This window comes from Nerophis lumbriciformis, linkage group LG37 (assembly GCF_033978685.3).
Source record: "Nerophis lumbriciformis linkage group LG37, RoL_Nlum_v2.1, whole genome shotgun sequence".
NCBI classification, from domain to species: domain Eukaryota; kingdom Metazoa; phylum Chordata; class Actinopteri; order Syngnathiformes; family Syngnathidae; genus Nerophis; species Nerophis lumbriciformis.
The window spans coordinates 19,525,345-19,548,792 of record NC_084584.2 but is presented as its reverse complement, the minus strand read 5'-3'; the positions used below and the strand labels follow the sequence as shown (position 1 = coordinate 19,548,792).

Sequence of the window (23,448 nt, the reverse complement as noted above, 5' to 3'; positions counted from 1 at the left end):
ATTGAAAAACAACTTTTGGCAAACCCAAAATATCTTAAATTGATTGATTTGAGAGTAAACAAGATTCCAACACAAAACATGCAATGGAAAATCGGTTTTAGGGACTAGGGTAAATTGTATTACTTTTGAATAGATGAAAACCATGGAATTAAAACAAGGAAAATACATTTTGTAATAAACATTTTTATTAAATGGACAAGCAACTACAATATTAAACTAAGCGCAGCAGATCAAGATGATACAAACCAAACTGAAACCCAACAACTAACATTTCAAGAGCAAATTATGTTGCTGTCATTTTCTTCAGATGCGAACGGCTATTGACAAACGACAGCATTATGGGTGTAAATGTCACATTTATGCAAATTACCCCCTCTTCATTTTATTAGTGGGCGCATGTTGCTAAATGCAGGAGACAAAGAGCAAAAGATCACCCCCCCACAAAAAAAAACTGACTAGCACAGCAAAAAATAGCAATACTTGAATTCCAGTTAAGCAATTTGGACATGAGAAAGTTTTACAGATGCTTCACTGTAGATTTTTCAATCAAAAATCTGTTTTCTTTTCATTGAACGTAATGTAGTCAAAATGGTCACAATTACATATAAGCACCAAGCAATGGCATAATTTTCAAAACGACTGTGGTATATATATATATATAACAAGAGGAAATTTAGAGGGGAACTCGTTGACCCGATTAACTGTTGATGTGTACTAGACGCCTCAGCTATACGCTAACATGACCAAACATGCAGGAATGTCTTTCGGCAGCCAAACGACGCACCTAATCATCTACCATAATCCTAAAATAGTCGCTCTGAAATGGGGTCTAAATATATATTTATATATAATATATTTAATACACGATTAGGAGCCAGGAGGGCTTCATCACAATGTGCACCCTGACTGAGCACGACACCAAAGCAACAAAAGCTACGTTGCATTAAAACACCAGAAAACAATGAACTAGACAATGATTCATGGGATAGAAAACTAAATGTACATGTTTGAATTTAGGATGCTGAGCAGCTAAATGTAAAACATGATGAATTAAAGCTGAGAGCACAAAAGTTTTTATTCCTTCCCTATACAATACCCATGTTTAAAGACCTCCAAATGGGAATATTTTGTGATGTAATGTGTTACGTTACCCTTTTTTCTTTACTGATACTGAGACACCTGGCATTCACTCCTCAATTGATTAATTGCACTTGGAAATAAAAAATATGTACACACCAAAATCCCATTTATAATAAACGAGCACTAAACAGCTCAATTTAATTGTTTGAAATCTGATTATTGGCATATATAATATCCCAATTTGACAAATTAACATTGGTTTGACTCTCGATACAAACATCAGGTGGTTGTTTTTTTTGTTTTTTTGCAAATATTGATAATCAAACTTTGAGAAATGTGTCTTCCTGCAGGTCATGGTGTTTGATGCTGAAGATTCCAGTGAGAAGCATCAAAAAAGGTTCTTGTCTAGCGAGGGTGGACGTTAAGCGCTCTCTGTCACGGCCTGCAGGGGGAGCAGTGGAAAGCATGTTATTATCTACCACCTGATACTGAAGAATCCATTATAACCATTTAATTTGTGGCCGCCACCACCACTCAGACATCAGGCCCCACCTCAATTATATATGCCTCGCTATTCCCCTCTTCAAAACAGGTATGTGTAATTACTATGTCATCCTACTACAACACACACCCTTCACACCAAACAGACAAGGTATCTGTAAAGTTGACGTACAGGTTGGATTTTGTGGCGCAAACCTTGTCAAACATTTTGATATTGACCAAAAAATAAGTAAGGCTTGAAAAAGCAACACTTAAAGGCCTACTGAAACCCACTACTACCGACCACGCAGTCTGATAGTTTATATATCAATGATGAAATCTTAACATTGCAACACATGCCAATACGGCCGGGTTAGCTTACTAAAGTGCAATTTTAAATTTTGCGCGAAATATCCTGCTGAAAACGTCTCGGTATGATGACGCCGGCGCGTGGCGTCACGGATTGTAAAACATTTTGGGACAGCATGGTGGCCAGCTATTAAGTCATCTGTTTTCATCGCAAAATTCCACAGTATTCTGGACATCTGTGTTGGTGAATCTTTTGCAATTTGTTCAATGAACAATGGAGACAGCAAAGAAGAAAGCTGTAGGTGGGAAGCGGTGTATTGTGGGCGGCTGCAGCAACACAAACACAGACGGTGTTCCATTGTTTACATTCCCGGAAGATGACAGTCAAGCTTTACCATTGGCCTGTGGAGAACTGGGACAACAGAGACTCTTACCAGGAGGACTTTGAGTTGGATGCGCAGACGCGGTACCGTGAGTACACATGCAGCTGCGGCTTCCAAACATTTGATCGCTTGCCCGTACGTGCGTGCCGCTATGTGCATGTCACGTACGTAACTTTGGGGACTTTGGGGAAATATATGTGCTGTATGAACTTTGGGGAGGTGAACGGTACTTTGGGCTGTGGGATTGAGTGTGTTGTGCAGGTGTTTTGAGTTGTATTGGCGGGTTATATGGACGGGAGGGGGGAGGTGTTTGTTATGCGGGATTAATTTGTGGCATATTAAATATAAGCCTGGTTGTGTTGTGGCTAATAGAGTATATATGTCTTGTGTTTATTTACTGTTTTAGTGATTCCCAGCTGAATATCAGGTCCCACCCGCCTCTCACAGCATCTTCCCTATCTGAATCGCTCCCACTGCCCTCTAGTCCTTCACTCTCACTTTCCTCATCCACGAATCTTTCATCCTCGCTCAAATTAATGGGGAAATCATCGCTTTCTCGGTCCGAATCGCTCTTGCTGCTGGTGGCCATGATTGTAAACAATGTGCGGATGTGAGGAGCTCCACAACCTGTGACGTCACGCTACTCGTCTGCTACTTCCGGTACAGGTAAGGCTTTTTTTATCAGCGACCAAAAGTTGCGAACTTTATCGTCGATGTTCTCTACTAAATCCTTTCAGCAAAAATATGGCAATATCGCGAAATGATCAAGTATGACACAGAATGGACCTGCTATCCCCGTTTAAATAAGAAAATCGCATTTCAGTAGGCCTTTAAAAAAAAAAAGTCCTTAAATGTAATACAAATTCTATGCAGGAATGCAGCATAACTATATTTTGGCACCTTAATAAATAAAGTGCTTTTTAAAAAATTAAACTAAATTAAAATTTGGCACATATTGGCATTAAAAATATTAATTTGGTTAAAAATATATTGTACACTTGTGCATTAAGCAATCCAAAACCATTTTGGTGATAATTCTGTTGAAAAAAATTGGAGTTACATTTGTTATAACTTTTCCAATAAAATTTAATTATACAGTTGCAAGAAAATGTATGTAAACCCTTTGGGTAGTGATGGGACGAAATGTGCTGAGGCTTCCAGGCTTTTGTTGAGTAATGGAGGGGCCGTTTCTGCAAAGCCCGTATCGAGGCTTGCTTCATGTAGGGGAGGAACAAAAAATGACGTGACCGCTTCAAGTTTGGGACGCGGTTCACCATAACTACCCGCCTGTACCACGTGACTGTTTCAGGATGCGGTTCAGATTTTGCCGGGAGAGTCAGAATTTTGACCGTGATTGCAGTACCATTGCTGGCCAAAACAAACTGTGTTATTCTATTGTTGTGACTCAGATGAAGATAGAAAACACATTGTATGCCTAATTTATGCAGAAATCTAAGTAATCCCAAAGAGTTCACAAACTCAGGGCTCAAATTTAACCACGGCAACCGCAGCAAGTGCCGCGACCTCTCTTGTCACTTGCCGTAATGCCCTAAAAAATTGACCAGCATCTATGGCAAGAACATGCTGTGATCGCCCCTGATTTTTACTTGTTAATGGATTAGGGATGTAACGGTAAACGGTATAATGATAATTCGTGAAAAAATTCCAGACTGTTAGTAATACAGTCTATTTTTTTAATTACTGAAAACCCGTCATTTATCAATGCATTATAGGCAACCCAAAGTCAGGCGCATGCACACTAGCGTCATTTGGCTTGATAATCATGGCGGACAAACTGTAAACACAGACTTTGCTCCGGAGATTTCCCCTCGGAGTAAACGGAGCCAAGCGCTTGGTTTAACATCATTTTCCCTCGCTTCCCGGCGTGCTTTTAAGAGCGCACTGCTGTGTTTAGATGGCGACAGGTGTGGACAATATTGGAGACAGACGCACTTGTCCCCACACTAAAAGCATACAGCGAAGGAGTAAACTATTTGATGTTGCTTTTATTTTCTCAATACAGCATTCATCAGCTGCTGTGACTGAGAGTTAATGACGCGAGGAAACATGCATCAGGTGATGTGTCGTGAACTTTGTCACAACTTGTTTATAAAGTCTTTAGTTTGTTTACTGGGATGCTCACTCGTCCTGTATGTAACTGCAAACTGTATCAGTGTTCAAATGACATCAATAATAGCTAAAATGTTTTGTCATCTCACCGAATTGAACGCAGGCTGTGAAGATTGTGTATTAGAAGTGTGAGGTATCGCTCCTGTTAATTTTTGTTGGCCAAGCTGTTGTACTGAACCACCAGGAGGCGTTGGAGAAGAACAAAGCTTGTTTATTAGACTTTATTTTCATTTGCCAAATTGCTTTGAGTTTTATATCGATATCAAAAAGCAAACACCATGTTTTTTTTTTACATTGTGTTTTTTCATGTCACAAAGGTATTACTTTAAAAAACACTCATGTGACACAGCATTTTGTTAATGTTTTATTGTGTATAGTTAATTCCTATATGACATATTTCTGCTCAAACTCTTGATAGATCTGTCCCGATACAGCATCTACATATCTTTAAAAAATACCTCACTCTATCAAAATGTAAAAATAGAGATAAAGGCATCATGTAATGACAAAAAGCTGACAAGTTAATATTATTAATGAATAAAAAAAAACTAAGGTTTTTCTTTAGATATATAGATAACGTTTATCTATAGCCTTTTTATTAGACATTACAAATGACATGATGGTATTACATTCACACCGCAACACTGCTTTACCTAACAATCAGTAATCATGATTTCAATATTGATAACAATAATCTTAACTATTACTTTGGCCATAATTGGCAGCCCTAAATCTCATACATGAACACTATTTTTATCTATATGGACAAAAAGTGCAGTTACATCTTATGACCATCAGGTGCCATCTTTCAAAATTCTTACACTATTTTTTATTTTTGAATATGTCCATAAAGTGCTATCTTGCACAATTTTCACATTTATTTTAGTTAATTATGTTATTTTTTTCTGCCATATTACTTTGTTTACCAAAATGATTCCCGGGCGCGGCCACCGCTGCTGCCCACTGCTCCCCTCACCTCCCAGGGGGTGATCAAGGGTGATGGGTCAAACGCAGAGAATAATCTCGCCACACCTAGTGTGTGTGTGACAATCATTGGTACTTTAACTTTTAACAATGCTTTTGTTGCTTTCATATGATAACCGTGATCATTTTGGTGAGCATAACCGTGATAGGAAATTTTCAAACCGTGACATCCCTATAATCTATCCCTCCATTCATCTTCTTCCGCTTATCCGACGTCGGGCCGCGGGGGCAGCAGCCTAAGCAGGGAAGCCCAGACTTCCATCTCCCCAGCCACTTTGTCGAACTTCTCCTGGGGGACCCCGAGGCGTTCCCAGGCCACCCGGGAGACAGTCTTCCCAACGTGTCCTGGGTCTTCCCCGTGGCCTCCTACCGGTCGGACATGCTCTAAACACTTCCCTAGGGAGGCGTTCGGGTGGCATCCTGACCAGATGCCCGAACCACCTCATCTAGCTCTCGATGTGGAGGAGCAGCCGCTTTACTTTGAGCTCATCCTGGATGACAGAGCTATCTCTAAGGGAGAGCCCCGCCACCCGGCGGATGAAAGTAATTTTGGCCGCTTGTACCCGTGATCTTGTCCTTTCGGTCATAACCCAAAGCTCATGACCATAGGTGAGGATGGGAACGTAGATCGACCGCTAAATTTAGAGCTTTGCCTTCCGGCTCAGCTCCTTCTTCCCCACAACGGATCGATACAGCGTCCGCACTACTGAAGACGCTGCACCGATCTGCCTGTCGATCCCACGATCCACTCTTCCCTCACTCGTGAACAAGACTCCGAGGTACTTGAACTCCTCCACTTCGGGCATAATGGACAATTGTAACGTAATTGTTTCGTACAATAAATTGATAAAAAATACCCCAACATTAATTTTCTCTTACATTTTCAACTGTTTAAGAAATCGCAAAATTATCGTTAATCGGCATAAACAACATGGGCGCAGCCCTTTTTGAAACGTGTGTCAAAGGTTAACCGACAACGAGAACAGCCGAGTTGTTCCGAGAGATACACAATAGTTTCATCAGGGTCTGGAAGGATGTCAGGTGTTTGGTGAATTTAGGTCAGGCAGCTCTCAAAATGCAGAGTAAAGAACAAATCAAAAAAATTAATTACAGGCTGTTGGGAAAAAAATTTGCAAACTACACAACTTCTTTAGTTAGCTTCATTTTATAGTTAACATCCATCCATCCATTTTCTACCGCTTGTCCCTTTTGGGGTTGCGGGGGGTGCTGCAACCTATCTCAGCTGCATTCGGGCGGAAGGCGGGGTACACCCTGGACAAGTCGCCACCTCATCGCAGGGCCAACACAGATAGACAGACAACATTCACACAATAGAGCTAATTTAGTGTTGTCAATCAACCTATCCCCAGGTGCATGTCTTTGGAGGTGGGAGGAAGCCCGAGTGCCCGGAGGGAACCCACGCAGTCATGGGGAGAACATGCAAACTCCACAGAAAGATCCCGAGCCCAGGATTGAACTCAGGACTACTCAGGACCTTCGTATTGTTAGGCACATGCACTAACCCCTGTTTCACCGTGCTGCCCTTTATAGTTAACATGAAGTGCTAAATTAGTCGACCGTTTGCCCTCGAAACTCAGCAGTTCTAGACTTGTCAAAATTGTATTTCTAAAAAGGTAGTAAACTGTTTTTTTTTGTTCTAGCTAACAAAATAATTGATTTATAACAAATTATTTCTACTTTGCGAAAATAAATGTATCGCAGACATGTCCGGAAACCAATTAACAGCGATAAATGACTGTACCGATATTAGGGGTGGGAACCATTCACATTTGAACCAACACAGTAACAATTTCCATACTTTTGTATGTGCCAATAAATAATTGTTTTTTATATTTAAAAAAAACAACAACATTATGATCACTGCGGCCCAGTTGTATTATCTTGTTTCATTACCGCATTTCTGAGGCATTTGTATAACATTAAGTTGCAAGTACAGTTGCAAGTCCAAGACTGATTTGATGGGAGTAGAGTATACCGGTAGTTCATGTGTTTTTTTTGTTGCGCCCTCAAAAGTGTTAATACTGTAAGTATGATACGTGTTACGCACCGCCTGTTTGATTGTAACGTGCATCTTAGTTGTAGTTTTTATAAACAAATTTAAATTGCCATATTAAAGGGGAACTGCATTTTTGGGGGCGATTTGGCCAATCGCTCACAATCCATATGGGAGACAACACACGACTCTTAGTTGTAGTTTTTATTAACAAATTTAAATTGCCACGTTAATGGGGAACTGCATTTTTAGGGAGATTTTGCTAATGGCTCACAATCCTTATGGGAAACAAAAACACACAACTCTTTTTGAAATGTATTTTAATGATGATAAAAAAAAACGCTTGCAAGATGCAGCTAATGGGAGTCACTATTGTAGCCTTTTAAAGCACTCAAACAACTTCAAAACCCGCCAACGTTTTTTATAAACAAGCTGCAAGTAAATATATAATGTAGTAACAGACACGCAAAAAACAATATGTGAATTTATACAATATTTACCGTATGTTGGTAAACTTTTCTTCTCAGTGCATTTCTTTCTGTTTCCATAGAAGCACACTTCCGACTTCCGGCAACAAATGTGTGTTCCTACTTCCGGAAACAAAGGTTCTAACCATGGCCGACTTGGTAAAAGACAACAAAGATGAGTATTATTTGGACAAATGAGGATTCAAAAGCTTATCTTTTTGAAGCTGAATATACAAAAGGATGAAACGTTGAGATGGTGAAACGTTGTAGCAGACGGAAGCTGAGAGAGTGAGGTCGGCGTGACTCAACGCTGCAAATGTGGAACTTTGAACTATGCCGAAATAAACTGTGTGCTTTCCCAAAATCAACAGGAAATGTCCCCGGCCAGCTTGACCAACCGGACAACTGACCATCGAGTAAGTCACTATAAAATTGATCATGATACATGCCGCACATCACTGTACAACTACAGTCACACACTGTCGAGCGAGCTGTGTACAAACAAAACATGAAATGTGGGCTAACACTTTACAGATACTGTAATATGATTGTTCGTGTGTTTAAGTCAGTACAGACTGTTGTCCTATCGCACTGTGATGTGCATTACAAATTCAAAAGCCTTTCAGCTGTTGACGCAGTTGATAGCTTAACTCTCGCTGTAGCTAGCTTACGACTAATGCCGTAGCATAGTGATGTGTTACTACCCTAGCAAAACAGTTCCTTAGTGTTTGCTCTTACTATAACAATCACTACGTTTCCATGCACTAAATTAGTCTGATTTCTCAAATAGTTATTTTTTTTGTATTTTCACACCTACATGTAAACCAAGCACATTCTCTAATACGACTATTGGTCATACGCTGTGTTCCTCCTGTACACTGGGGGGCGCCCATTTCCTTTTAGCGCAGTTAATTTATTTTCCGGTTGGCCTATATAACGTCTGTGTCTTTTAACAAGTTAAGAGCCTTGCTTATGTCGTGATGTTGACACAGATTAGAAATAATAGGTATCTAATGGCTATGCAGATGTTAACTAGCAGACAGCTTCAAGAAATGATCTTGGATTGCGCTACGAACACGAAGCAAGTAAATATATAATGTAGTAACAAAATGGGACGGTATAGCTCGGTTGGTAGAGCGGCCGTGCCATCAACTTGAGGGTTGCAGGTTCGATCCCCGCTTCCGCCATCCTAGTCACTGCCTTTGTGTCCTTGGGCAAGACACTTTACCCACCTGCTCCCAGTGCCACCCACACTGGTTTAAATGTAACTTAGATATTGGGTTTCACTATGTAAAGCGCTTTGAGTCACTTGAGAAAAAGCGCTATATAAATGTAATTCACTTCACTTCACTTCACTACTACCAAGAATGTATCGGAGTGGATGTAGGTCCAAAGTAAAGAAAGACCAATGGCAGAGTTTTTTTGAAGGAATTTTTGGACCGAGATTCATGAAAACAAAACTTTTGAATGTCTCGGAAATCCTTCTTAAAGGCAGCAAAGGCTCTGTGGGTTGATGGAAGGAGTTTTAAATCCAAAGGAAAAGATTGTTCGTGCCCTGACTGGATACTGTACCAGATGAACTTGGTTGCTATTTTTCTGGACTATCTTGCCAGTTGTGTGAGAGTTACTGTTAATCAGTTTGAAAATGCTGTGTGAAGAGGTTTGTGTACGCTTTATTATTATTCTTATAATAAGTGCTTCATTCTTTTTCACATTTTGTTCGAGAGTCTGCATTAAGCTGGCATTCAACATTTCCTTAGTTACTTTAATAAGTAAATCTGTTTTTTTCTACCATCGATGCACTTGAAAACGTTCTGTTCTTTTGATTTGAGATGTAAATAAACAGTCTCCTCCTCCATTACAATTGTTGCTATGTTTTATTGAATGGCATCTGCTTCCGGGTTATTTACCGCATTTTGAGGCTGACGCATGCACGACACGAAGGATTCCCCTCGGCCGCAAACCCCCCTTTGAGAAATCTGGTTTCCAATCGCATAAACCAGGTGTGTTAGTCTGACTTTTCAAAAACCAAAACACGATCGGATTAAGGTGTTTCCATGGGCTGCAGGAATCTCATTTAGAGTCGAACTATTCGAGAAATCAGACTAATTTAGTGCATGGACATGTACTGACTGTTGCTACCTAGGACTGGGCTATATGGACGAAAAAGTATATCAATGTTTACTTATATAGCCCTAAATCACGAGTGTCTCAAGGGCTGCAATAGCTGCAAGGCTGGGGCGGTATAGCTCGGTTGGTAGAGTGGCCGTGCCAGCAACTTGAGGGTTCCAGGTTCGATACCCGCTTCCGCCATCCTAGTCACTGCCGTTGTATCCTTGGGCAATTCACTTTACCCACCTGCTCCCAGTGCCACCCACACTAGTTTAAATGTAACTTAGATATTTGGTTTCACTATGTAAAGCGCTTTGAGTCACTAGAGAAAAAGCGCTATATAAATATAATTCACTTCACTTATTGAGGCCACACTACAAAAAGTATATCTCGATATATTTTTACATAAACTCGATATATTTTCAGGTGAAAGTATACATATAAAGATATTCATTTTGGAGCGAGATTCACTGAAATTGAACTGAATGACAACTGTTCTGTGAACAGTCAGTGGCACTTTATTAACCTAGTTAATCCTTTTCAACCCATATTCAATTGAATGCACTACAAAGACAAGATATTTGATTTTCAAACTCATAAACTTTTTTTTTTTTGCAAATAATAATTAACTTTGAATTTCATGGCTGCAACACGTGCCAAAGTAGTTGGGAAAGGGCATGTTCACCACTATGTTACATCACCTTTTCTTTTAACAACACTCAGTAAGCGTTTGGGAACTGAGGAGACACATTTTTTAAGCTTCTCAGGTGGAATTCTTTCCCATTCTTGCTTTATGTAGAGCTTCAGTCGTTCAACAATCCGGGGTCTCCGCTGTTGTATTTTACGCTTCATAATGTGCCACACATTTTCGATGGGAGACAGGTCTGGACTGCAGGCGTGCCAGGAAAGTACCGGCACTCTTTTTTTACGAAGCCACGCTGTTGTAACACGTGCTGAATGTGGCTTGGCATTGTCTTGCTGAAATAAGCAGGAGCGTCCATGAAAAAGACAGCGCTTAGATGGCAGCATATGTTGTTCCAAAACCTGTATGTACCTTTCAGCATTAATGGTGCCTTCACAGATGTGTAAGTTACCCATGCCTTGGGCACTAATGCACCCCCATACCATCACAGATGCTGGCTTTTGAACTTTGCGTCGATAACAGTCTGGATGGTTCGCTTCCCCTTTGGTCCGGATGACACGATTAAGGCTGAAACGACGCGTCGACGTAGTCGGTTACGTAAATACGTCGACGCTGTTTTTGTGCGTCGACGCGTCGCATATTTACGTCACACTACCGTCATGGCAGAGCCAAAGCAGACGATGCGAGCGGTGCGAGCGAGGGGAAAACAGCACGCCAAAAGTCATCAAAAGTGTGGGAGTGTTTCAATAAACGGCCTAATAATGTTGTAGCGGCGAACAGCTATCTCAACAGCTGACGCGCGAGCTCGCAACCGTGGCTGCTTATCAACCAGCCAAACCCCACTTAATAAAATTATATTTTATCTTAGAGCACATCCGCACCCCTATTCACCTAGGCAACCCCAGGAAATGTATATAATTCGGCATTATTTCGGCCAGTCGGCTTATATGATCAGAGCCGATCAGTTTACGTCCACGCGCAGGTATAACGCGGCGCACTCCCGTCTCATCTGCTGGTGCGCGAGCCCGGTAATTAGACAGCTGTGTCAAATCAAGAAGTACAAAAGACGCCAGCGCAGAGTGGAAAACGGTTTAGTTCATTACAAATAACCCAGAGTTGTGCCAAAAGTGTACCAAAACCAAAAGCTGAACGGACAGCCGGTAAGATTACACTTTATTTCTCTTTGTGGGTGTGGCGCACCTGTTGCGCAGGTGAGATGGGGGGTGCGGGGGAGTTGTGTGCATGTAGCGTGCTTAGACTGGAGGCTAAATACACACAGTGTTTTATGTAACTGTTGTTTAGTAAGGAAGTGTTGATATTCTTTGCTTAGTTTGATAAATGTTGGAGCAGTTTGCTTCATCAGGAGGGTGAAGTCGCTCAATTTAAATTGTTGGATTTAACTGTGTTGGATCATTGGCTGCTGGTGAGGGCATAGAAAAAGGGGCATTTTTCTACCAGTAGACAGCGTTTAAGATTGAGTGTTTCACTGCTAAATTAATAATATATTTATATTGAATATGGATTTTAAATATGTATCTAAATAGGTGGTTAATTGGTTAGGTATTTATGTATTTGCATATTTGGTTTTCTGCTGCATTTATCTATTGTGTTTCTGGGTTTAAATGTATTTTATATGTATCTTGGTGCATTTATGTTGTGACAATTTATTTAAAATCTGTTTTAACTTAAAGGGAAAAGATGTGTCCATTTTCTTGCACTTGTTTAATGGTTAAGGGTTTGATAGCCTAATTAATAATTGTAAATTATGGGATTGATAATTGATTGATTTTTTACAGCATGTTGATCTTGTGGTGTTTTGTCCTTAAAGGTTTTTCACCTACTAAAGGCTACTAAAGACAGCTAAAGAAACTAAAGTCTACTAACACTGCTAAAGACTGCTAAAAAGACTAAAGAAGAAAAAAGAAGCTGTTTCTTCGTTGGAAAAACTGTTGCAAACTAAAGGAAAATAAAAGGAAAACGTAACTACGGTCTGGTCTTTTGAGTGAAATCCAGAAGCCACATTCAGCATTGGTACATCCCTTCAAGTGTGGGATAAGCACAGCGAAAAAAGCAAAACACTTGACAATTGTTGTATGCACACTGTCGAGCGGAAATGGCCTATCATAGCAGCACAACGGCTATGAACGAACATTTGAAAAGAAAACACCCGACAGCGTTCTTGCCATCACCATCAACTAGTCAATCGTCTGCGTGAGTATACGTTGTCTCATTACACAAAAACATGAATGTGTCATTTGTATCTGCGTTGTAAATTCATAAACTAAAACACCGTTTCGCTCTGAGAGGCGCGTTTGGCGTGCCTGTTCAGTGTTTACAAAGACGCGCTCCTCTTTAACGCTAACGTTAATTAGTTGTGCAAATACCTTTTACAACATTAACAGTTACATATACTATGTACAAACGAACAATTAACTTTCACTTTAATCATACTATCATTGTTGTGTTATTAAGCAAAATAAGCAATACTTTTACTTTTGTTGAAATGTTTACACTGTTACAGAATATTTCCTTTTGCATTTTTTTGTATTGGATGTTTATCTTTATTTTTGCACATTTTAAAGCAAAATAAGCAATACTTTTACTTTTGAAATGCTTATACTATTGCAGAATATTAAGATTTGCACTGGATGTTTACTTTTATATTTGCACATTAAAAAGCAAATAAGCTACTTCTAATTTTGTTAAATGTTAAAAGTTTTAAATGTTTACATTGTTACAGAATATTTTGTCATGTTGTTGTTGTCAATGTTGACTGAGTGGCCATACTTTTTTTTTTGTAAATAAAAGCCATGCCTTTTGAAAAAACTGGCCTACATTTATTTTTTCATCTTCATTTTAAATAAAAAAATAATTGGTAAAAGGAAAAATAATCTATAGATTAATCGAAAAAAATAATCTATAGATTAATCGATAGAAAAATAATCGTTAGCTGCAGCCTTAGACACGATGTCGAATATTTCCAAAAACAATTTGAAATGTGGACTCGTCAGACCACAGAACACTTTTCCACTTTGCATGAGTCCATCTTAGATGATCTCGGGCCCAGAGAAGCTGGCGGCAATTCTGGATGTTGTTGATAAACGGCTTTACCTTTGCATAGTAGAGCTTTAACTTGCACTTACAGATGTAGCGACAAACTGTATGTAGTGACAGTGTTCCTGAGCCCATGTGGTGATATCCTTTAGAGATCAATGTCGGTTTTTGATACAGTGCCATCTGAGGGATCGAAGTTCACGGTCATTCAATGTTGGTTTCCGGCCATGCCGCTTACGTGGAGTGATTTCTCCAGATTCTCTGAACCTTTTGATGATATTATGGACCGTAGATGTTGAAATCCCTACATTTCTTGCAATTGCACTTTGAGAAACGTTGTTCTTAAACTGTTTGACTATTTGCTCACGCAGTTGTGGACAAAGGGGTGTACCTCGCCCCATCCTTTCTTGTGAAAGACTGAGCATTTTTTGGGAAGCTGTTTTTATACCCAATCATTTCACCCACCTGTTCCCAATTAGCCTGCACACCTGTGGGATGTTCCAAATAAGTGTTTGAAGAGCATTCCTCAACTTTATCAGTATTTATTGCCACCTTTCCCAACTTCTTTGTCACGAGTTGCTGGCATCAAATTCTAAAGTTAATGATTATTTGCACAAAAAAAAAAAAGTTTATCAGTTTGAACATCAAATATGTTGTCTTTGTAGCATATTCAACTGAATATGGGTTGAAAATGATTTGCAAATCATTGTATTCCGTTTATATTTACATCTAACACAATTTACCAACTCATATGGAAACGGGGTTTCTACAAAATTTTCTTAATTCATATCTTATTTAAAAACATATCGATATATCTTACAAACTCGAAACCCAGCCCTATTGCTACTGCATGGTTATTATACAGGTTTCGCAATGTAAATTAAGTATTGTTGGCGGTTTTTAGATGCATTTACAAATTGATTTAGAACCAGAATGGACACCTTCCATTAGCTGCATTGCTAGCGACCTAGAACAAGCCGATTATTATAGGTTACAATGCAAAAAACAAAAACAAAAAGGATTTTGAACGATAAGGATTTTTTTTTTTTAGTGCAGTTCCCTTTTAAATCACAAATGCTAATCAGTAGCATGTCAATACCAATGTATATTAGCATCAAGCTACCATATTTTTGGGAAAAGTGGAACCTTACTTTACAATATACTTTAAAATATGTTGGAACGTTTTTTTTTTTATTTTAGTTAATTTCTTTGTTGGCATTGAAAATTGCCCTTACTTACACGTTGATGTAACACGTGGCTTGGCATTGTCTCGCTGAAATAAGCAGGGGCGTCCATGGTAACGCTGCTTGGATGGCAACATATGTTGCTCCAAAACCTGTATGTACCTTTCAGCATTAATGGCGCCTTCACAGATGTGTAAGTTACCCATGTCTTGGGCACTAATACACCCCCATACCATCACACATGCTGGCTTTTCAACTTTGCGCCTATAACAATCCGGATGGTTATTTTCCTCTTTGGTCCGGAGGACACGACGTCCACAGTTTCCAAAAACAATTTGAAATGTGGACTCGTCAGACCACAGAACACTTTTCCACTTTGTATCAGTCCATCTTAGATGAGCTCAGGCCCAGCAAAGCCGACGGCGTTTCTGATAAACGGTTTTCGCCTTGCATAGGAGTTTTAACTTGCACTTACAGATGTAGCGACCAACTGTAGTTACTGACAGTGGGTTTCTGAAGTGTTCCTTAGACCCATCTGGTGATATCCTTTACACACTGATGTTGCTTGTTGATGCAGTACAGCCTGAGGGATCGAAGGTCACGAGCTTAGCCGCTTACGTGCAGTGATTTCTCCAGATTCTCTGAACCCTTTGATGATATTACGGACCGTAGATGGTGAAATTCCTAAATTCCTTGCAATAGCTGGTTGAGAAAGGTTTTTCTTAAACTGTTCAACAATTTGCTCACGCATTTGTTGACAAAGTGGTGACCCTCGCCCCATCCTTGTTTGTGAATGACTGAGCATTTCATGGAATCTATTTTTATACCCAATCATGGCCCCCACCTGTTCCCAATTTGTCTGTTCACCTGTGGGATGTTCCAAATAAGTGTTTGATGAGCATTCCTCAACTTTATCAGTATTTATTGCCACCTTTCCCAACTTCTTTGTCACGTGTTGCTGGCATCAAATTCTAAAGTTAATGATTATTTGCAAAAAAAAAAAGTTTATCAGTTTGAACATCAAATATGTTGTCTTTGGAGCATATTCAACTGAATATGGGTTGAAAATGATTTGCAAGTCTTTGTATTCCGTTTATATTTACATCTAACACAATTTCTCAACTCATATGGAAACGGGGTTTGCATAAGTTACCGCCAATGTTGATGTGATCCATTTTAATAGCTCCGGCAGTAGCGTATAGCATATAGCAGTTAGCATTCCAAGACCCACAATGCAGTTCTGCCATGACCCGCCCCCCGCCGAATTCTGATTGGTTGCCGTGTGACGATTGCTGACGTGTGTGTGACGATGGCTGCCATTTGTTTCGTCACTCACGCGAATGAGATAAATAATATTATTTGATATTTTACGGTAATGTGTTAATAATTTCACACATAAGTCGCTCCGGAGTATACGTCGCACCCACGGCCAAACTATGACATATACTCCGAAAAATACGGTACTTATTTTTATATTGCTGGTGTTTATTAAATGTATTGTTATTACCATTATTTTACTTGTCGTGGTCTATTCGCTACTAATTTATATCCGTTTTTTAAAACCAATATTTAAAGTTGAGTTTTGGTGGTACAATAAATAATTGTGATTTCAAATTAATGAATAACTGTGTAGTTAATCCAGATTACAATATCAATCAAAATAATTGTGATAATTATTTTTGCCATAATCATACAGCCCTACCAGAAGCCTCTTTATTGTAAACTATCCATCCATCTATTTTATACCGCTTGTCCCTTTCGGGGTTGCTAGAGCCTATCTCAACTAATTGTAACAAATACTAGCAAACATCTTAACAGACATTTTTCAGATTTGCCATAGAACTGTTTTCTTGCAAAAGGTGCAGTGTGCTTCATATCAAGTGTTTCACAACAACCAGAACATCAACAATGATAGAGGACAGCAAAACAATATACCATACCATACCACGAACAGACCGTAAACACTTAACAGATAACTTTTATAGCGTTTAATGTCAGTTTCTGTATAAGTTTAGAGAAAATATCAGGCGTGAGAAGCTGACCTAAAATTATTGGAATAAATAATAGAAATACTATAAGAGAATTAATTTTTTTTATATAGTTTTACTGCTGTGAGTACACTTCTACCAGAGAAATTAGCATGTGCTTACTGTATGTAATAGATTTCACTAGTAAACATCTCATATTTATTTCCTTCTGCAATTGACACCACTTTACCCACAATCCTTTGGGGAGGTTAAATTTACCTTTGTGTAGTTGTGCAAGTGTTATCCCGAAATGTATGATTTTTACAATATTACCGTATTTTCCGCACTATAAGCCGCCCCGGGTTATTAGCCGCACCTTCAATGAATGGCATATTTCAAAACTTTGTCCACCTATAAGCCGCCCCGGGTTATAAGCCGCGCCTACGCTGCGCTAAAGGGAATGTCAAAAAAACAGTCAGATAGGTCAGTCAAACTTTAATAATATATTACAAACCAGCGTTCTAACAACTCTGTTCACCCCCAAAATGTAATGTGCAAATGTGCAATCACAAAAATAGTAACACTCAAATTAGTGCAGAGCAATAGTAACATCAATAACTCAACGTTGCTCGAACGTTAATGTCACACAACACACAAAATAAAGATTTAAAGCTCACTTTCTGAAATTATTCCTCATCCATAAATCCCTTGAATTCTTCTTCAGTGTCTGAATTAAAAAGTTGGGCGAATACGGCATCCAAAATGGCCGGCTCCGTCTCGTCGAAGTCATCAGAGTCAATGTCGCTGTTGTTGTCCAGCAGTTCCGTGAATCCTGCCTTCCGGAAAGCTCGGACCACAGTTGAGACCGATATATCCGCCAGGCATTTACAATCCACTGGCAGATGTTGGCGTATGTCGTCCGGCGCTGTCTCCCTGTCTTAGTGGCGCAGGTCATCTTGTTGCTTCCTCTACCTACGCACCATTGATTCATTTATGTTCAATTCTCTCGCTGCTGCTCTATTTCCGTGTTCTACTGCGTGACTTATTGCCTTGAGTTTGAATTCTGCGTTGTACGCGTGTCTCTTAATAGGAGCCATTTTGTGGTCTTTACAGATGTAAACACACAAATGAAATGAAACGCAATATCCGGGGGCTTCTTCTTCTACGGGGGCGGGTGGTTGCTTACAGTAGAAGAAGAAGCGCTTCCTCTTCTATGGGGGCGGGTGCTTACCTTGGCGGTTGCTTACCATAGAAGAAGAAGCGCTTCCTCTTCTACGGGGAAAAAAGATGGCGGCTGTTTACCGTAGTTGCGAGACCTAAACTTTATGAAAATGAATCTTAATATTAATCCATATATAAAGCGCACCGGGTTATAAGCCGCACTGTCAGCTTTTGAGAAAATGTGTGGTTTTTAGGCGCGGCTTATAGTGCGGAAAATACGGTATTCCATTCACTTTCTCCACAATGTTTACAAACACGTCCCTCCTCGATGGCTCCATATCAGGGTCCTAAACCAAATTGTGACATCTGTCGAAACTCTTTATACGTTTTCATCCACTGGCTTCAACCATGCATTAAACTTGAACTTGCAAGTAATTAGGCTTTGCTGTGGGCTTTCGTTAAGTTTTCTCTGCTGCTATGCTAAGCTGTAACAACACACCGCTGCGCACACACAGCACACTAGCTGGTGGTGCTCGATAAATTCCAACCTGGCAGCCTGCTTTAGTTCAGTTTTGTAGTTATGTTATGGTGTCCTCAAAAATCGAAACATTTAAAAGCAAGACTGAAGTTTATGCATTTTTTAAATAAAAGTAACATTTCAAGACCTTTCAAAATCATATTTTAGACCTTTAATGAGATTTAAGCAGTTGTTTAGACATTTTAAGGCCTTCAATTCAAATTGTTGGATATAAGACTTTTTAAGACCCCACGGATGCAAGATGCAACAAATAAGAATTACTAAAAAAAAAAAACATGTCTCATCTTGCCTTGTCTGCTGTCTGCTGCCCCCCTGCTGCGTTGTTCTCCTGCTCCTCTGCTTTGGACTCGGCCTGCGAGGGGGGAGCAGCTGCCTTGGGTGCAGCAGCCACATCGTTGGCCTTGCCCTCAGTCTTGCCGTCGCCCGCGTTGGAAGCACCCTCTGTATCGGCGTCCTTCGGCCTCTTTGGTGACACCTGGCACAGATGGCCGACGGCGCAGTTGTCAAGGACAGAGCGGCCTCAAGGGAAGAAAAACGCTCACCTCTGCCGACTCATTCGCTTTGCGTTTATTTCCTCCCCTGTCGTTTTTCTCGTCAATAACCAGAGCGCCCTCGTCCTCGTCACTGCTGCCATCAGCGTCGCCTTTCTCTGAACCGGCTACTTCTTCAGATACATCGTCTTTCTTGGACGACTAAAAAAAAGACCGTTGGTTGAGGTAGTTGCCACTGGACACAACATGAGAGCCAATACAAGAGAGGAAGGACCTCTATAATCAAAAATAGACCTCTGACCTGCAAACAGCTAAAGAATCCTGCCCTGTCCCTATACCCTTTGTAAAAAAGAAGAGCAGTCTTCGCTACACATCTTAAAATAAAGCACGTCGTTCTGCCAACTATCAGTCAGTCAACAACTGATGTGAGATCTGTAAGTTGGCTCACTTTGTTTTTCTACAGCAAATAGGCTAACCTAGCATAATGTTGCTGGCTAAGTGTGGTTGTAATGTTAGCACTGTAGCTCACATAACTATGCTAGTGATGCTAAGTTTTTTTTTTCCCCATCTATCCCACTCCTTAACGTTACATAGTTGTTTGTAATATATGAAATCTGTTACATTGGGCAAGTGCAGCGTTCCGGCGTATACATAATCTCAGGGCATTCAATCAATCGCAACTGGACTCTTTGGTTCTTAAAAAACATTTCGCCTCTCATCTGAGTAGGCCTCATCAGTTCACGCTCATAGACTTAGTTGGTCAAATCTAGGACAGAATCAGGATCATTCGAATAGGAAACAGAAGTGGGTCGAAAAGAAAAGATGAGCGCGGCGAAGAACTACGGTCTGTTTGAAAAAAAATCCCAAATACTGCCGTACTGTCTCGGTCAGCGGTTCTAAACCTTTTTGACCTCGGGTCCCAACTGTTCCACTACAAAAGGGGCACAGGGCCGACACCAATATTAACACTGAAGTAGTAATCTTACTCTATATTTTAATCACATTCAATAATTAAATGTACCTTACTTACAGTTTAACATGCTAAACCTTTTTATTATTTTATTTATGAAATGAAACGATGTGTTAATCACAAATATTATGATCAAGGCTTAGGTCAGACTCATTGCAAAAATAAATACTTATCAAATAAACTGCAAAAGATAAGAAAAACACATTTGCAGCACTAAAATACATACCGGTACCTAAATTAATAATAATAGTAAATATGTTTCTTGAATAAATTTTCAGTGCAAAATCAAAACATAGCTTTACCACTTGAGTCATAATGTTTTTGCCCTGAAGAAACTTTTGACTATAGCTCCAGACTTCTCCTGTTTTGTTTGAGATTGTCATTACTGCCACAAGTGGTGGAAAAGTGTATTACAACTGAGTACCGTTGCGGCCCATATGAACCACAGCTGGGAAATATATTTTTGGTGGCCCTGTAGGGGGAGCTTGAGGCTCTATGGTCAAGAAACACTGATCTAGGTCACTACCGGTAACTGTTTTATCGAAAATATATTCGCTCTCTGTAGCACTCATTTTCAGTTTCTCTTTTCACTCCGTGCAGAGAAACAACAGCAAGACAGCAAGATGGCGCAACCAAACTTAACAGTTAATATTGTTACCCAATGGGCTGTTTAGCGTTTCCATATTATTGCTCACGGACCACTTCCTGTTTTGCTAGCTTACCAGACAATGAGTGCGTTTATTCATGCAACCAACCATGCTTCATTCTTTCCAGTTTCTTCTGACCAAAAAATATATATTTATAAAACGCATTGTATAGATAGATTACACGTCTATTGTATTATAAATTAATACTGTTTTATCGCCCGGCCCTACGATAATAACCCACTGCTGTCCGGTTTGATTGTAACTCACTGCTTTATACTTTACTTTACTATAATTTACTCATCCCACCAGCGCTGCTTATTTAACAGTTACTCTATTCAGTCCACTATAACTACACATTGATTGCAATTTAACCAACTATTTATCCACTGCAATTTAACTGTTTATTCATCCAAAACTTTTTAACAATTTATTTATTCACTGCAACCTAACTATTATCTGCCACTTAACCGTATATTTATGCACTGTATTTAATGGTTTATTCATTTATCCACTGCTATATAACTTATCTATCCATTGCCATACAACCAAGATCCTGCTATATAGAATTGCTCAACAAAGTTTTGTAGTGTTGTAAATACAATGACAAAGCACCTATCCTATTCTATCTGCTCATGTGCTTAGAGCAAATGCATAGAGTGAGACCTCTTGTATCTATTTTGAAAGCCAGAAGAAAATAAACACACAGACGTAGCAATTTATCGATGACGGCAAAGTTATCTAGTTCAATTTCATTTTTCGTTCAGTTAACTGACTTGACTATCGGCCCAGGCCTACAATTGTATGAAATGTTTTTGTATTTAATTAGTTTAATGCCATTTAAGGCCTTAATTTTCACAAAATGAATTTATCGACGTTAAATGCTTTTTCATGACATGTGGAAATCCTGGTATATATGTAGAGTGCACTTTTTGTAGACATGGACACCTTATCCGCAATACGCGCACACAAAATAACATTCTTGCTCAAAAGTACTTTTAGACCGGATTAAATTCCATCATTCAGGCTAGATTGCGAGATTGTGAAATTGTATTAACAAAGACACATTGAAATGTCCCTTTCTCACCTTATAGCCTTCGTGTGTGACAGTGGGGTTGTTCTCAATCTCCCAGAGGCCCTCTGCAAAGCCTTTCCGCTTGTTCGCCTTGCCGAACTTCTCTTTGCACTCGTCGTACGGGAACAAATCCTTGGCCCCGAGGGAAGCCCTTGATGTGACCAAACAGTACAGACAATATCAAACCACTAAATTGGAACATTTACAGATTTGAATTAACCTTACTTACGTCTCATGTGTCCCGAAAAAGAACACCTGGTACTTGTTGGAGGGGGATTTCACTGCCCGCTCTGGAAACTCATCAATCTGGAAAACACAAAGTAACAGATTATTAAACGTTACATAGTGGTTAGTTCATTCAAAATATGTTACATTAACACAATTTGATATGTTTTTAGCTTTCAGGCGCTGCTACAGAGGAAACGTGTTCATGGTGCAGACGTTATTTAAAAGGTATGATGACGCGACGCTACAAGTCGCAACAAGTGTTACTAGCATCACTTCGCTCACATGGCAAATTAAAACGATTATTGAAAACAATTAGAGAAAACATTTGTTTTGGGGGTCTTGTCGGTGCTTACTTTCCAAGAGTTGAGGTCATGACTTCACTTAAGTGTTTGCTTATTATGTTACACTGACGTGAACTAAAACGGGGGCCCGGACGAGACTCATATTTAATTACAGCAAGCTAGTGGGCAAAACGACGTCTTATTTGACGATATTATAATGAAATAGTGTTTAAAATGTAGCTAACATGCTGCGTGATGGGGAGAAATGTGTATGTTGGCTAATGTCTACGCTAGCTAGCGTGCTAGCTAAGGTATGCTAATACATGCTAGCAAGGCCTCCACTGTAAACAAGCGCTAATCGCAGCGCAGCTATTCAAAATGAACACATTCGTTGTACAAACATTGAACATGGAGATAGTGGAAGTGTTAACGGAGGAAGAGGAGTGCTTACCCGAGCAGGCCAGTGTGGATACCCCTTCATTTTAGCAAATACCAGATCTCCAGGTTTGTATTCCCGCTGCCTGTTGGACCTCGGCATGTTTCCCGCACAAATCGGCGTCGCGGTGCAAAATCAAACTGACGAGCAATTATATTCACAAAAAATGTACTTTTAAATATATTTTTGATAAACACCTGCTGCTATTGATGAAGCGGAGGAGGGTCGTTTTCTCCCTCAAAATGGATCCAGCACGGTAGCAAAGACGCGGGCACGCCACTCCTCCAAACGCAACAACGACCCTTGGCGTTATTTATATTTTTTTAAAGGCAAAACTAAGAAGTTGTCCGTTTTTTATGCTAATTGTCCACTCCGATGGCGCTTCCCTCGCTAAGTTGACTTGGGTTTGAAATTGAATCCCGCTTTCCCTCCTACACAGACTCGCCCCCGCCGCCCAGGCTGATAGTGGTGTGCAGGGCAATACTGAAATATCGGTACCGCCGATACCAGATATATAGCTGTTCTATCGATTCTCAAATCAAAATATCGATACTTTAGTTATTTGAGATAGTCCATCCATCCATTTTACTTGCACTTGTCCCTTTCGGGTGTGCTGGAGCCTATCTCAGCTGCATTCGGGTGGAAGGTGGGGGTACACCCTGGACAAGTCGCCAACTCATCGCAGGGCCAACACAGATATACCTACAACATTCACACATATAGGGCCAATTTTTAGTGTTGCCAATTAACCTATCCCCAGGTGCATGTTTTTGGAGGTGGGAGGAAGCCGGAGTACCCGGAGGGACCCCACGCAGTC

General features: G+C 40.0%; 1 protein-coding gene across 1 annotated transcript; it reads right to left on the bottom strand.

Moving 5' to 3' along the window:
- Window positions 1–163: 163 nt before the first annotated feature.
- Window positions 164–23,099, bottom strand: hdgfl3 (HDGF like 3). Its single transcript, XM_061930706.1, has 7 exons — window positions 22,829–23,099; window positions 22,647–22,771; window positions 21,916–21,992; window positions 21,699–21,837; window positions 19,049–19,198; window positions 18,796–18,981; window positions 164–1,522 (listed from the first exon to the last, which is right to left on the bottom strand). The coding sequence occupies exons 2-7, from the start codon at window positions 22,731–22,733 to the stop codon at window positions 1,502–1,504; spliced, it is 660 nt and encodes a 219-aa protein (XP_061786690.1). The 5' UTR covers window positions 22,734–22,771; window positions 22,829–23,099; the 3' UTR covers window positions 164–1,501.
- Window positions 23,100–23,448: the final 349 nt, after the last annotated feature.